Source organism: Sturnira hondurensis, unplaced genomic scaffold (genome assembly GCF_014824575.4).
Source record: "Sturnira hondurensis isolate 20B ecotype Veracruz unplaced genomic scaffold, ASM1482457v3 Scaffold0014384, whole genome shotgun sequence".
NCBI lineage: Eukaryota > Metazoa > Chordata > Mammalia > Chiroptera > Phyllostomidae > Sturnira > Sturnira hondurensis.
This window is the reverse complement of record NW_028087015.1, coordinates 15,278,878-15,296,230: the sequence shown is the minus strand read 5'-3', so window position 1 is coordinate 15,296,230 and position 17,353 is coordinate 15,278,878. Positions and strand designations below refer to the sequence as shown.

The 17,353-nt window shown below is 42.8% G+C and overlaps 1 protein-coding gene across 2 annotated transcripts in view; it reads right to left on the bottom strand.

Moving 5' to 3' along the window:
* The window catches only part of ANKRD33B (ankyrin repeat domain 33B), a 63,447-nt gene that overhangs the window by 27,778 nt on the left and 18,316 nt on the right, over nucleotides 1–17,353 (bottom strand). For both annotated transcript variants that reach the window (XM_037063008.1, XM_037063007.1), the window contains exon 2: nucleotides 538–667. In XM_037063008.1, coding sequence (XP_036918903.1) covers nucleotides 538–667 — 130 coding nt within the window. The remainder of the gene's footprint in view (nucleotides 1–537; nucleotides 668–17,353) is intronic.

The following is a 17,353-nucleotide window of genomic DNA, read 5'->3' as shown; positions in this document are numbered from 1 at the left end:
AGGACACCAACTCGGGTGCACATTCACCTGGGTATCTCACAAATAGTCCCACCTTGTTACACTGACACACCAGCAAGCAGCTTCTGGCAAAATGAAGGTGACCTTGTAAATATGCCTACTTTTATACATTAACTATCACTAACATGATTACGTCTCTTCTGCTAGTGAGTTCACCAGCATCTTTCTGTTCCCACGTCTCCAACTAGGGTAGGTGCAATGCTGCAGGTGAAGTGACAAAGAGGCAAGACTTGCAGTGCAGTTATCGGGGTTAGATCCGCCCAGTTCAGACTTCTGCACTGTAACTCCACACTGTTCCAAATGCACGGAAATGTGGACACACACTCGCTGACGTTTCCTTGCACCTCTTAGCAGTAGAACAGACTTTCTGCCCAATTTCCGTCTTTACAGTAATGTCACAAGCTGAGGTTGGGCACAGCCCTCCCCCCACCCCCACCCCCGTACCTTCCTCCGACACACACACCCGGGCAGCTGCCCTCCAGCATGGGCTCTGGGGCAAAGGGAAAATCCAGGCCTTACCTGCTTGGGCAGCTGTGATCAGAGCCGTGTTCCCCTCGTTGTCCTGCCAGTTAACGTCAATGTGGGGACACTCTGCTAAGACCACCACAGTATCCACAAAGCCGTGGTAGCAGGCGACAATAAGGCCGGTCTGGAAATAAAGAGGCAAGTGGGTCAGAGGAGCAGATCCCAAGCATCACCACTGCAGAGCCCGGAGTTCCCCCAGCCCCCCAGGGGCTGGACCAGGAAGACCCCGAGTCCCAGTTCTCAGCTGGCAGTTCAGAGCAAGCCAGCAGTCTGTTCATTCTCAAATGTTCACTGAACTTGGACTACGAGTGCCTGGGAAACACCCAAGGACCAAGATCCCTGCCTGCATAGGACTTGCCTTCTCAGGGGAGGGGACTGGATGTAAACTGTAGACCTAACGTGTGAGTGATAGCATGTTAGAAAGTGAACTAGGCCCATGGAGGTGGCTGCATGCAGGGGAGGGGCAGCTGGGTCTTAAAAGGAGTGCTGGGGTGGTCCCACGGGGGAGGCACTGAAAAGATGAGGAGTGAAGAAACAAGCCCAGGGGACATGGAGAAAAAGGTCCAGGCAGAGGACATGCGTGGCCCTCCAAGGGACCAGCCAGGAGGCTTGCGGAGTGGAAGCGAGCAAGGAGGAAGTCAGGGGAGCAATAGGTCCTGGGAGGCCACAACGGGAGTGGGGGAGGGGGGTTGTGCAATGTGATAGGAGCATTCTGAGCAGTCAGGGCCAACTGTCTGCATGACTTGGGCTGCTGGGTGGAAAACAGAACCTAGGAGACCAGCATGGAAGCAGGTAGACCAGATTGGGGGTACGGGAGACAAGTTGGGGGTGCAATATAATAAAAAGTATTTGGTCTTTGTCCCCAGTCCGGGCACTGAGCTCCTCAGATCCCTTAGAATTCACTGTTTTTATATGCTAATAGGATGACTCATGGTGGGGGGTGCTTCAGGATGGGGGCTAGTCTCTAGAATACCCACCACAAGATTGGAGGGTTAGATCTTTCAGCCCCACCCCCCATCGCGGAGGAGAGAGGGACTGAAGATGAAGTTCCATCACCAATGGCCAAGGACTTAAGAAAGCAAATCATGTCGACTTAGAGAAAGCTCCATAAAAACCTCTAGTGTAAATTTTAGGCTGCCCACTGAGACTGACGTGATGATTAAAATCATTACCTTTACCCTACCTTCTGGGGATCTGTTCTAAAAGTCACGTTGCCACAGGTCAGTGATTTTCAACCTTTTTTATCTCATGGCACATGTAAACTAGTTACTAAAATCTGCGGCAAACTAAAAAAAAAATATTTTTCGCCTTTGTGACAAAAAAAAATAGGTATAATTTTGATTCATTCACACCAGAAGCCTATGTTTGTGTGGGCTGTTATCATTTTTTTGACAATTTAAGGGAAAAGAGGTCAGTGACCCTGACGAAATGGTCAGTTATAAAAAATGGTCCGTTTGCATGTTTTAAAAATTCTTGTGACACACCAGTTTGCCGCAGCACAGGAGATGCAAACCCCTGCCATATTTAAAACTGGTGTTTAGTCATAGTTCCAATTTTCGGTTCTGACTGGTACATCTTGGTGCTCCCAACAGAAAGGTGCATGAAGAGGCACAGTCTTTGGCCACCCCCCGACTGTGGTCTCCCCAGGAAAACCGTAACAAGAGACTCATCACAAAGGCAAATATTGTCCACTTACTGCATCCACAGAAACCCACTTGCCGGTGGCTCCCTTGCTGAAACCACAAATGGTTTTTCCTTAAATTATAGGCAAAATGTTCATAAAAATAAAATATTATTAATAAGAATAAATATAAGTTACCTACAAATGAAAGCCCCTATTAGAGGTCAGATAGAAATTCTAGGCTCTCAAAACACAATCCCAGCCCTGACCAGTTGGCTCAATTGTTTGGGCGTCGCTGGTGAAGGGAAAGGTCACAGGTTCGATTCCCATCAGGGCACATGCCTGGGCTGCAGGTTTGGTCTCAGTCGGGACACATTAGGGGAGGCAGCCTCCACAATTGCATGAATAAATTCCTTAAAATAAATCTGTGGCTGTATGTATCTACAGGTGTCTATAAATATATATATAGTTAGATACACACACACATATTGTATCAGTTCTGTTTCTCCAGAGACCCCTGATTAATACAAGGTACCCGTGGAAGGAACACCCTGGAAGAACTATTTTAATTTTTTATACTCTACATTTCTGTACAGTTAGAATTCTTTAAAACAAAGCTTTATTTATAAGGAACTTACAAGATTTTAATTCACAATGAAGAACAAGTAAGCAAACATGATGTTTACATTAATAATGTTCTCATTAGGAAATACAGTTGTATAACAACCACAGTAAACCACTGTGAGGAGGGGAGGAGGGGCGTCGGGCAGGAGAAACAGCAGCTGACAAAAAGCCAAGGGAAGAAGCAGCACAAACCCACAGGCAGATGGCACAATAATAAGGTAATTAATCCCGAGCATCCAGAAGGAAAAGAATATTACTCATGTTCAAATGTGAGAAAAAATTCCATCATTTGTAATAATTTTTTTAAGTTCAGAACCAAGAGAGTAAACGCCAGTTAGTTGAAAATCCCTTTCTGTGAAACAGCTTCCTCCATAATAAAACCATGGACAGGGATGGGGGCCGTGTGTGCGCCTTTTTGGAAGAATTTAGGAAATCCAGTCTACCAGGGACGTAGTTCTAAAAGGAGGCTATGCATTGCCATTAGCCTGAGTCCAATTTGTTAAAGTGTGTTAGGCATAGTGTCAATGATCTTGTTTGTAAATAAGCACCATGATGAGAGAGTAAATTCCAGGACTGGAATTTATTTGATCGGCGCTGATCACTCCCACGTGGCCGCACAATGTGGCCACCATTTGAGCTCTCCCCAGCACCAATCCCACGTTCGGTTTCCCAGGCCCCCAAGCCCGCGCATGTGCAGTGGCCTCTGCCTAGACAGCCCTTCCTGCCACCCCAGAGTCTTCACCCCTAGTCTGCTCAGCACAGGTCAGATCCTCTCGAGAGTCTGAGTTCAAGCCCCTTCTCACCCAGTTTCTGATGCTCTCATTGGGCTGCCTTGCACACACCACTCCTCACCAAAAGATGAGCACATCTTCTTAACCTTGCTTCCCCAGTGCCTGCCATCTACAAGATACTCCATAAGCATTTGTTGAATAAATGAAATGTTCCTGAAATGCTTCAGTACCACCCACTTCTCACAGTCTCACAGTACTCAACTTACTCTAAACTGAGGAGCTGCCACAAGGTAACGTGAGTTTTGGGCTTGTTATCTGACTTTCACACTCAAGTTTAGAAATTATCTAAGGTCCCAGGGAAACCTCAAAGAGGAGAGCTGTCTTTCATGTGGTAAGTATCACTCTAGGCTGGTGCTGCCAGATCTGGATCTAAAAAATATAGATGTGAAAGCAACAGCCAAAAGCAAAGAAAATGAAAGGGGGCTCATGAATTCAACCCTGGCTGGGGGCGGGGCGGGGGGGGCAGGTAATAAGGTGACTGAATTGTAATGGAAAAAAAATATTTTAAAGATTACATTTAAAATAAATAAATAAAAGGCAATTGAAAAAAGAATTCAACCCCAAGGAATTCATTTCAGGGACATCAAAAGTATGTCAAGAGATCTATATAAAGATCTGTAATTGCAAAAGCCTGAGAACAACCCAAATATACATCGAGATGATGGCTGGCTAACCACGTGCTAAGGGACCCTACGACGTCCCCAACAGGAATGAGGTTGGAATGCAGGTGTTGATGTGAAAAGATCTTTGTGGGATGCAAAGTAAAAACAATAATAATAACAACCACAGGTTGGAATGTAATATGATATGACCTCTTTTGGTGTGACCTTCTAAAATGCATGCACAGCTCCTGCAATAGCCATGTTCATAAAAGATCTTTTATTTTTCTAAAGGGAGATGAAAAGTTTTAACTGGCTACACCAGTTACCAGTTTCAAGGCACCTAAGAGAGGATATTTTTAGGCCTTATTTTATATTTTGGATCCAGCTCAATGTCCTTTCGAGGCACATACTTTTTTTCATTATATCAATAAAGTTATTTTGGAAATGGAGTTGCAAGTGATACTTATATTTTTATTCATGCTTTTCTGCTTCAAATAAACTGATCTCTAATAAAGTGTTCTAAATTAAGAAAAAACATTACAAAAGATAACATGTATAAAATATATCAGGAGAATTCTTACAGAGGCAGGGCTCACCTAGCAAACTTTGGATAAGAGGTAGATAAATTCAGGGTTGTCATAATTCAAAATGACTTCACTTTAGATTATTGTGCATAAAACATGAATGTTATTATCACTGCAAACCCCTTGTTTAGGATTTGTTACTTTAGACTGTCATTTTAGGAAACTACTTTGTTCAACTACAGTCTCTCTGCAAACCCAACGTGTGCACATGCATGCGTGTGTGTGTGTGTGTGTGTGTGTGTGTGTGTGAGTGAGAGAGAGAGAGAGAGAGAGAGGTGTGTCTAAATTTCCCAGCACCAGCAGTGGCTTCCACACAGCCATCCCACGAGTGGTCAGTGATGAAAAACCATGCCTGTTTAACAAGTGACCTGAAGGCAGCAACTGTCAATAATGATAGCATGTTCCTCTCACTGTTTATTTACTTCATCTATCAGAAGTGAAGCCTGGAATTTTTACAATGGATATACAAAGCTCAACAGAGAACTTTAAAGAGAAAAAAAGGAATGGAACAGAACCCCCTCCCCATGAGGAAGGGCTTGTGTAGGGTGTGCCACCCAGCAAGGAGCTGGGCGAGGGTCTTTCCACCAGACTCAGGTCCTGCAGCCCAGTCAAGCCCTCAGACCACATGACCCCGCCGAAATCTGATGGCAGCATCCTGAGAGACCCTGAGTCAGAACTGCCCAGCCAAGCTGCCCCTGAGTTCCTGAGCCAGAAGCTGAGAGAATAAAGGCAGCATTGGGTAATATAAACAATGAGTCATAAGGATAGATGACTCTTGATGACACCCAATCACAATCTTCTGAAACCCACACATATCAACAAATTACATTTCTGTCCTGATAACTGGATCCTCAGGTTAAGGTTGAGTATATGCTTCTATAAAGAAATATGCAATGCAATAAAATGTTCTGGCATTTCATTAATAATCAAAACACTGATCTACTAGAAAATATGCTGGGCACAGTGAGATAAAAGTAGTGCCACAAACAGCTAAGGAAAGTTCCCCTTTCGTCTTAAACCAGCACTCACTATATTCTCAGAAGGCAAGAGACCAATGCTATCTTTTTTATTTTTTAATCATCTTCTCTTGAAATTACAAAAAAAAGTTAAGAACATGTTCTACTATACAACCTTACATGTGATCAAACAAGACTAAAAAAGGGGTAAATGAAGAATTTTAGTCATGAGGAAAGGCTTAAATTATAACAAAATGAAGATATATATATATATATTTACTTTAAGAAGCTTATAAAATTATCTATTGACAATGCCTTAAAAAAAACACCTAGGAAGAAATACATGATTTCCGTAATGATTGATTCTGAATGACGTCATGGGTGACTCCTTTATACTTTTCTAGAGTAAAAAGTCCCATTCTTTTCTTCTTATGAACACTTACTTCGATTTAATAATCATAATTTTTTTAATTTTAAGGAAGAAAGATTCAGATACAGCTTCCCAGTCTCCTGCACGACCAGGAGGCCCCAAGTCTGTAGTTCGGGAGGGAACAATACAAAAGAGATAACGCTGTGTCTACTCTCCTTTCCCGGAGTTGGGGAGGGTATGAATTTCACAACCAAGCATACAACCAATAAATGAAAAACAAATTGGACCTATGAAAATCTACAGATTATAATCAGCTTTTTGAATTCCTTGCAAAAACACTCTGTAAAATTTCAACCACGGCATCCAAGTTGCCCGTTTCGCCAGCCTCCAAGGTTGAACCCTTGTTGGATGCTCAAGCCCACTCTGCCAGGGGTCTCGCCCCCAGAGCTCCCACCCAGCTGGTCTGCTATAGGCTCTCAGACACACGTGCTCCTCTGTATCAGTCAAACTGTACAACTGTCTTCAGGGCAATGTTTTCGTGAATCTTGGGTCTGTGAGGCACAACTGCTGTTTTGTGTCATGTGGTGGGACATAATGTTGTACCATCCAACCCAGTGGGTGGCGACTGGGCATCCCGACTCATTATTCCCCCAAACAACTTCATCATTGTGTTCTGATTGGTTCAGTCTGACTCTGGCCACTCAAAGTGGGGTCCATGCACCAGAAGTCCGTTGTCTGGGAACGTGTTAGGAATGCAGAAGCTGAGGCCCCAGGCCAGACCTAGTGAGTCAGATTTTGCATTTTCGCCAGCCCCAGCTGGTCTATAGGACATAAAGTGTGGGGCATGCCGACTAGCAGGGTGGGCTGTCAGGACGACAGTGACAATCAGTGGCCATCACTGCACCTGGGCACCTCAGTTTCTCCTCAGAGATGCTAGAAAAAGAGCTCAGCTTGCTTTTTCTGTTAACTTTTACTTTCTTTCCTAGTTTTTCTTTTAATGGGGAGGTGCGTCCTTTTCCTTGGCACGCTGTTCTTTCACCATGAGTCACCACTGGTCCCACTGGGAGGGTCACAGAGAGCAGGTGGGATCACAAGACTTTGTGGTCTGTATCTGCCTTACAGATTTAGGAATGTTAGCCTACAATGCTCATGACAAAACAAACCCAATGGAAAGCAGGTTCCTGGGGCAAGAGAGTCACACGGCTTTCAGAACCCTGTCTTCACCAACCTGTAAGTATTCATCACCATCCAACTGGTACTGATGGTCAACAAGTACCTGAACTGGGCATTGAGAAGAAAAGGAAAACTCTGAAACCAGAGAGTCCCTCCCCTTAGGACACTCAGTCTGGGGGAAGGAGACAGGGACGTAAACAAGGCAAGCAGCCCTTCCTTCCCCAGGAGGCTAGGGAGCATGTGGACTGGAAACTGGTCCAGGCTGGGGGCGGGGCTGACACTGACCCAGCTGAGCCTCATTAGCCAAACCTTAAGCAGGAGTCCCAGCGATGCCAGAGAGGATGGGGGTGGCGTTCCAAGCATCAGATTAGCATGTGTGAAGGCCAGGAGCTGGCACCTGGGAAATGAGTTCACCCAGCTGCTCACAGAGAAAAGGGACAAGTCATGATGTCATGAAGGGTTGGCACAAAGGGGATAAGGAGTCTGGGCTGTGTCTGAAGCTGGGAGAGAACTACTGAAGGTCTTTAACTGGATGCATCACGATCAGGGTTTCCTTCTAAAAGCCTGCCTCTCAGATTAAGTTCAGGGGAAAGGGGAGGGCCTTGCCATCTTCTTTCTATTTTCAAAATAGTCATTAAATATTGGGCACCCCCACGCACACCCCACCCCTGCCCTATTTTAACTGATTTGGCAGCTCCTTTGTGATCTAAGATGAAAACTGAAACTGACATCTGGCTGTCTGACTCATAGTTGTCAGGGCGGACGGCTTCAACATAACTTACTGGACTTCACAATGTCCATTCTCCAGGTGCTCATTAATGTCTCCTAACTTGATTTTTTTTCATGCAAAAATTTAAATTATAACCTTTTCCAAATGTGAAGGTTCTTGATATTATTAGTCATCAGATAAAAGCAAATTAAACCCACACTGCCATACCACCACACACCCACCAAAAAGACTAAAATTAAAAAGACCGACAACACCTATCGACGGTGAGGGTGTGGAACCCCTGTGTGCCCAGGAGGCAGGTGTGTGAAACGGAACCGCCACACTGGAAAACCGCCAGTTTCTCATCAAGTTCAGCACATGCCTATCTGTAACCCAGCAATTCCACTCACAGGTTACATTCGGGAGAAAGAAAAAGTCTCTATCCACATATAGCCGAGCACAGGAATGCTGAGAGCAGCTCTAGCCGTGACAGTCAAAGGTTACAAACCTCCACATATTCAGGGGGAGACTGGGTAAGCACGCTCTGCTCAACTCAAATTTGGGAACACTGTTATTCAGCAGCCAAAGGCACCAAGTCCTGACACACCCAACAAGACTTACAGATCTCAAACACACTACACCAAACCAGATAAACTAGGCACAAAAAGTACGTGCTGTTTGATTCCACTTTATGAAAACCAAGGACAGGCAATGTTAATCCACAGCGATTTAAAAAAAAGTGAACAAGATTATTGGAATGGGGTGTGAGAGAACTTTCTGGGTAATAGAAACACCATATGTCTTACCTGGATGATATTTGTATGTATATATTCATTTGTCAGAAGTCATTGAGCCAGACTCTTACTGAGTTATGTATTTCACCAAGTGTAAATTGTATCTCATTGCAGTGCTGCGAGCATAGAAACAACTTAGCCAAAGACATACAAATGGCCGATAAGCACATGGAGAGATGCTCGACATCATCAGTCAGGGAGAAACCCAAATCTGAACCACAGTGAGAAACCACTTCCCACCTACTGGGATGTTCATCTTTCAAGAAAAAAAAGGAAGAGATTGAAGTGTTGGCAAGGAAGTACAGAAAGTAGAAGAACCCTTGTGCATTGCTGCTGGGAATGTAAAATGGTGCAGCCACTGGGGAAAACTGCTTGGTGGTTCCTCAAAAAGAAAGCTAAACATCAAATTACCGTATGACCCAGTGATTCTGCTAGGAAGCACATGCCCGGAGCAATTGAAAGTGGGGACTCACACAGATACTTGTTCACCCATGTGCATAGCAGCATTATCCCTAATAGACAGAAGGTAGAGACAACCGAAGTGTCCCTCAACAGATAAAGGAATAAACAAAATGGGGTGTCTGCATACAATGGACTATTATTCCTTTAAATTAGAGTACAATTCTGACACATGAACCTTGAAGACATCATGCTCAGTGAGGAAGGCAGACATGAAACGACAAATACTGTGTGATCCCGCCTATGTGACAAATCTAGAATAAGCAGACTCGTGGAGACAGAAAGCAGATTAGAGGTTAATGTGACTGAGGGGAGGAGGGAATGGGAAGTTACTGCTTAGTGGTTATAGGTCGTGTGAGGTGATGAACCAGATTTAGAACGAGACAGCAGTGACCTTCGTAATACACACCACTGCGTTACACAGTGGTTACAATGGGAAATTTCGTTATGTGAATTGTACCACATTTAAAACATTTCATAATGGAATATGCCAGAAACCATTTAGTACTACACCTCAAATGGATAGATTATATGGTATCAGAATTACACCTCAAAAAAGCTGTTAAAAATGAGAAAAAAGCAACTTCGTGATACACACAGAACAAGAGCAAATCTCAAAATCATCACATGACATGCAAGAAGTCAGGTCCCAGGGCACTGTGTGACTCCACCCAAGTCCCAGTGCTGGACAAACCGCGACGCGGGACAGAAATCTGAGCAGCTGCTGCTTGTGCTGGGCAGGGACTCGCAGAACGGAGTAGGAGGAGCCTCGCCGTGGAGACGCGCATGCTCTGTGTCGTTCCTGAGTGGGACCATTGCACAGGTGCATGGATTTCTCAAAAATCACCCAGCCGTTCGTTTAGAATCTGTTCGCCTTCCCATATGTAAATTAGGCTGCAATAAACTATTATTAAATAAACTGTGGTTGAAGGGCAACAAGGCATCGATAGTGCTGTGGCAAGTGCTAGGGAAAGAGCAGGGCCAGAGGTGGGAAACCGACCGGAAGGCTACGATCAGAGGCAGGACAAAATGTGCAGTCGGGGTGCAGGGATGAACCCAGAGAGCCGCATCGCAGACAAGGAAGAGCCTTTAAGGATTAGTTTCATCCCAGAAAGCTGCTCAGGGCATTCCCTTGGCACACTCTGCCCCAACGGCCTTTGTCTGAGAAGAATCCCCGCCACTCGGGTGTCTCAGCCACAACCCTCTCTCCCTCACCTATCCACTAACTGCCTGTTGTGGGTTGAATTGTGTCCCCCCAAAACAGTTATATCCAGGTCTTAATCCCTGGTACTTATGAATGTGACCTTACTTGGAAACAGTCTTTGCAGGTATAATAAGTTGACGATCTTGAAATGAGGTCATCTTGGAGATCTGTGACACAGACACACAGGAGGAGGAGGCCACATACAGATGGAGACAGACACTGGAGCGATGCAGCCACAAGCCAACAACACCTGGGGCTGCCAGGGGCTGAAAGAGGCAGGAAGGATCTTCCCCCAGGGCCCTCAGAGGGAGACAAACCGCTATCACCTTGATTTTGAGCTTCTAACCTTCAGATATGTGAGAGGATAAATTTCTCTTGCTTAAGTCATCACATTTGTACTAATTTGTTACATCATCCTTGGAAACTAACACATCCGCATGCTAGCACCATACTCACCCCCATCCTCCAAGTGTCTCTACTACCTGACCTTCTCCCTTCTCCCTTCTCTCCTGCTCAGGATGTTACCCTTGAGTCTGGCCCTCACTCACCTGCAACAGCAGCAAAAGGACCCCATTAGCTCACCTGTCTCCTGGTCCGACTCCCCTCTGTACTCCACACACTCACTCATCATCAAAAATATCCATTCCTGCAACTCCCTAGCAACTCTCTAGTTATTCTCTGGAAGAAAAGCCCGGAGCTGTCCCCTGCCCCCACGTTGTCCCCTGCCTCAGTGGACATCATGTCACTGACACCTGTTGTGCCAGCAGCAGGTACTGTTTGATGCATTTGCAAAAATAAGATCCAACCGTGCCATGCACTATAATACTCAAAATGCTGCTAATTTGCTTACCTTTAACTCCGTCAGCCATCTACAAGCTCAGCTTTTAATAAATGCAAAAATCTAGCTGATTAGGGAAATGAACAGAATGACTACTCCAACAGATCCCTGTGATGCAAACGTTGTCCCTGCAAAATAACTAAATGCAAATGGAAAAGAAACAAACCATCTGGGCAATTAACACCATCAAAGAGCATCCACACTTACAAACAGAGAGAACCCATCCATCAGTCCCCGGAGCTTTCTGTTCCCTAAAACATTAGGTTTCAGCGAGGCCCGTGAGTGCTCAGTCCACTCACCTACTCCAGGCCTCCAACTCTCAATTAAAGAGATTTCTATGTGCACAGAAAGTGGTTACCCACAGGAAGATGTGCCAGGGCACGTACTACACTACAAGTCACGGGCTAATGAACAGCTCCTGCTCTGTGCTGCCTCTAGCACGTTCTGGTTTCAGATGCGTTATTCAGAAAGAATGTGCCTCTTGGTCTTTCCAACATCAACAGCATGCAAGTGGATCAAAGGTTCTGAAGAGCCATCTGCAAAACTGTGTTTCTGTTGTTATTTTTTAAAATATTTTATTTATCTTTAGAGGGGAAGGGAAGGAGAGAGGAAGAGAAACATCAATGTATGGTTGCTTCTTGTGCATCCATCCCCTGCTGGGAACTGGCCCCTGCCGGGAACTGGCCTGCAACCCAGGAATGTGCCCTGACTGGGAATCGAACCTCGATCATCTGGTTCGCAGGCCCGTGCTCAATCCACTGAGCTACACCAGCCAGGGCCTGTTTCTGTTGTTATTTTAATAAGACTGTATTTTTCAGAACAAGTTTAGGTTCACAGAAAAAAAATTGAACAAAAAGTATAGCGATTTCCCCACCTGCAAACTGTTACTATGTGCAATGATGTCCAGGGCAAAGTAAGGCCCACATTACCTTTGAATTTCAAGTCGAGCTATAAAAGTTAAGACCAGTCTTTTTTAAAAACAAAGAGCATAATGGACTAACAGCTAAAGTTTTACACACATGAAAAAAGTAAAATACAGAGTGAATATATGCCATATTTAAAAATGTGATACTGCAGGGAAAAAGGGAGGCCTAGCATACTGATTCTTCAATTAACATTCGTTACATTGTGATCATAATATAAATGATACTTGTTTTCAACTGTTAGAATCAAACAGCAGATAAAGTCCAGATGTACATACACATAATTACAGAACTCCAGGCCCACACTCACTCTCTCTCTCTCTTTCTCCCCACCACCCCCGCCCCGTTCCCCTCAACCCCTCCCTCCCCATCCCCCTCCAACTTCAGCTGTGTGGCCCTAGGCATGTCGTGTACACTCCAGAATCTGTGAGTAATAAATCCTGCTTTCTGACAGTTGCTGCCGAGGTGTATCTTGTAGTCATAATGAGAACCATAAGGGCCAGCATGCCCACAACACTGGCTCTGTCGGGGATCAGCACGGGCAGTGCAGGCTCAGGTGAGTGCCTCAGGCGCTGCTAGTCGCGAGTGACACTATTGATATGGATCAATAAGGCACTGAAACAACGAATGTGAAAAATTAATGGTGTATGTAGAATTATTTAAATGCCAACAGAAATGTTAAAGATCAGCATAAATAGCCCTGGCTGGTGTAGCTCAGTGGATTGAGCACAGGCCTGTGAAGCAAAGGGTTGTGGTTCGATTCCCAGTTAGGGCACACGCCTGGGTTGTAGGCCAGGCACATGAAAGGCAACCACACATAGATATTTCTCTCCCTCTCTCCTTCCCTTCCCTTCTCTCTGAAAATAAATAAAATATTTTTTAAAAAGATCAGCATAAATATATAACCACAATTTTTAAATGGGTACAACACAGAAAAACTAAAGAAGAAAAGCAAAGAATCAACAAATATATATATGAAATGTATATACCCTCACTAGTAAATAAAGTAGTGAAAATTAAAATATTAATGAAATACCATATACTTAAAAAAAAGATGATACTTCTGACAGTCACAGAAGATGGATCACTCAGTTACTGGTGTTGGACAAATGCCCTCGCCATGTGGGAGAAAACAAGGTTGGATCTTTACCTCCTGTCTCATGCCAAAATGAGTCATTAAACATGCAGCAATAAAAACACTGGAAGAAAATTTAGATGACTATTTCTATAAACTTGGCTTTTAAAAAGAATTTTGAAGCCTGAGAGCAATGCTACAAACCATACAGAAAAAGATAAGTCTGACAATCCAAAAATCTATCCCTTAGAAACAATAGTATAAACAAAGTAGAAAGACTGAAAACTGTCACTTTCAGCTATGAAAAAACAAGGTTCAATCACATCTACTCTTCCACTGCAAACAAGTAAGACTGGGTGACTTCTTATAAATCTATTTGGAGGCACCAGACTTCCAAGAAAACCAGGACTTGCAGGCCCAATATACAAGAAAGAAGGTAAAAGCCCCGAGGTGAGCCTCTAGTCTCACCACTTTCCTCCTGGTGGTATCTGCTGGTTCATAAGCTAAAAGTCTGGGGAAGCAAGCAGAGCGCAGTAGATAAAGGTCAGAGGTATTCGGCAGAGTCTATCACAGTCTCAAGGTTAAGGAGAAAAGACTGAAGTTCATGCCTGCTAAGGATGGCAGGCTCATTAACCATGCCACATTCTCCATAGGAAACTCCGATGAATAAGACAGAAATAGACCAAAATTTACGGAGACTACAGCCTACCTACTATCACCTGCCCCACTGCCTGCCAGAAGCAAATGAAATCCTCTCTGGAAGAAGACAGCACCACCTAGAGCTACTTCGATTTTCTGTATAAAATGTCTAGCACTCAAAAAAAATTACCAGACACACCAGGAGATGGGACCAAGAGAATAACAAGCAATAGAAAACATTTCCAGGAGATACAGACACTGGAGTTATCAGACTTTATAATAACTTTGATTAATAAGTAACAGAGAATAATGATAAATGGAGAATTTTAACAGAGAACTGGAATCTATAAGAAAGAATCAAAAATTTTAGAAATAAAATACGTAAAAACTGAAAGTAAGAATTTAAAAAGCCTGGGGTGAGCTGGGATAGGAGTGAAAAACAGAAAACCGTACTTAAACAACAATTAAAATAAATAGATAAATAAATAAGAATTTTAAAAGGAGTTGAGAATCAGACTAGGCTAAATCAGACTAGGCTAAAAAGAGAATTGGTGAACTGAAAGATGAATTAAATAAAAATCTACAGGCAGGGAAAAAATGATGAAAAAGATAGGAAAAAAACCATACAAGGCAGATGGAGCATAGTGGAAAGGACCTAACATTTGTGAATTTGATGTCACAGTATGGGGAAAAAAGAAAATGGGACAAAACAATACCTGACAAGATAGTGGCAGAGAATTTTCCCAAACTGACTAAAGATATGAAGACATAAATTCAAGAACTTCTACAAACCCCAAATAAGATTTTTAAAAAATGAAGACTGGAAAAAGAATATGGAAGATATGCTAGATAAAGAATAGTACTGTTAGCATATTTCAAACATTCTTAAAACTCAAGAAGAAAATACAGACTAATAAAAAAATGACCAAAGGATAGGAAGAAGAAAATCAAAAAAAGAAAAAATCTAAATGGTTCATAAAGCTGTTATATAAAATATATAATCTGAAACATCATTAATCAAAGTCACATGTACTAAAGTGAGGTATCATTTTTTTAGCCATGAATTAGAAAAGATTAAACAGAGTGAAAATAACTAGCATTGGCAACGTGTAGTAGGAAAAGTTCTCTAATGCCCTGTGAGTGAGCACATGTAGGTACACTCTTTCTAGAGGGTTATTTGTTATCTGTTCTGTCAGGAAGGATAAGTTAGTTCCTGCAGCAGTAACAAGCAATCCGCAATGGCTTTTGACAAACACCTACTTGCTCACAGGACGTGTGCATTCAGGTGGGTTGTAGGCCTTTTCCATGCTGTTTTCCCTCTAGAACTCAGGTTGATAGATGAACCTCCTCCTGGAATACTGTGAATCTCATAGCAGAGGGAAAGGAGAGTTTGGCAAATCACATACAGGGGCTTAAAACTGACAGCCCAAGTTATACAAATCATTTCTCATACTGAACTTGACAGAGAAAGTAGCATGGCCAAGTGTGACACTACAGAGAAAAAAACCTACTCCTGCTCCAAGGAGAAGCAGAATTATCTGTGAAAATAACAGGACCCACCACATGGATCCACTCAAGACCCAACTCTAGATCCACTCAAGACCCAACGATTTTCTAATAATTAGATCAACATACAAGGATATATGGAAATTGTTCCATTACCCATAAACTGTATATAACCTCAGTGCCTACCAAGAAGTATTAGGGAAATAAATGAAAATATCCAGAAAATAAAATGCATTGCAGTGATTAAAATAACAATGTGTAGTTGTTGACATATAAAGATGTCCTCAATAAGTTGCAAAGGAAAAAAGCAAATCACATGTACCATATTACATTAAATGACTCTGATGTTACACCTAAAAAAATTATCTCCAAGACAGGTGATTTTATCTTAGGTATTTTACCTTTCTAAGCTACCTGATTATTTTGCTGTATGTATGGTTGACTTTTAATGTTTCAAAGACCAATGGAGCCATTTTAATATTTTCAATAATTAAAATGTACAGTGTGATGAGGATACAGCAAAACAGGCCATTTCACAGCCGACTGATGGAAGGAGAAGTTAGTACAATCTTCCTGGAAAGCAAGATGGCCTTTAAAAGACTCATACTCTTAAATCCAATAATATACCTTCTAGGAATTAATGTGAAAGGGAGTGTTCCAATAAACTAGGACACCCACTCATCAGGGCATTCTATTTACAGCAAAATTTCAAAAACAACCAAAATGTTCAACAAATGATTGAATAAATGATGACATATGCAGAAATGGGTTTTTAAAATCAAGATTTCTAAATATAAATGATCTCAAAGTGTGCTTATAAGAGAAAAAAAGGCAGAATCCAAACTCTTACTTACAGGATAAACTTTAGAAATAAGTAGACCAAGAGATCACGTGAAATGACAGCTTTATTATCTCCAATAGTGTATAGTGTAGATCTCTAATTTTTATTTTCTTCTCCTTGATTCTTTTCTTTTTATTTTATTTTATTTTTGACAAGTCAGGGCCACATGGGGCCATTTTATTGCAGTTAAATACCTTTCTCTCTATTTTTGCCCATTTTCCATTAAAGAGCAGACACATAAATATTTCTATTGGAAGCAAGAAAAAACATCTACTAAATGTTAGTGTTCAATGTCAAAGGCAAAGGAGTAGGGGTGGTATGATCATTAGGGAAAATCAAGCTCTCTCCAGAAGGATCTTCACAAATCACTAAGATCAGAGACATTCTGCTTCAATGAAAACTCCAAATGCCCAACCTCATTGCCTCTTGAAATTCAGCAAGAAAAAATTTTCCCAGCCTCTTCACAGAGCACATACTGCTGCTCAGCCAGGAAACACATCAATAATGTCCTGATGACGGAAAGGCATCTCAATAGGCCCCCATTTGCACTGCTGTTAAGTTAAAAGCTAAGAAGCAAATGAGTAATGACCCGGAACATGTAAATGTATTGGAAAAGGGCCACATTTGCACCGGAAAGGTCTTTCCCCATTTGAATCTCCTGACTATAGGAGACTAATAACAATTTCCTAAATTATGAATTAAGATGATGCACAGGAAAAATTACACATGAAAAGACTAAAGATGAGAACCATTCTGTTGGCCTGAATGTAATCATGAACTGTGTGGAAGAGAGAGAAGAATCACACACACACACACACACACACACACACACACACACACTGAGTTACAGGGCCCCCATGCACACTGTATTTTTAGTGCATCAGACTCAGACAGTGATTTCCAACCAGGTAAAGAGACACAGGCTGTGACACCAGTGCCAGCCCTTTCTTTCTCCCTCATAGAGGACCGCATTTCTGTATTTCGTAATGTCACGCGCTAAAAAGAAAGAAATAGTACTGAACGTGGCACAGAGCATAGCTGATGAAGAAACTCTCACGACCCACAATTCTGGGCCTCTATCACAGACTATACTGCCATCTG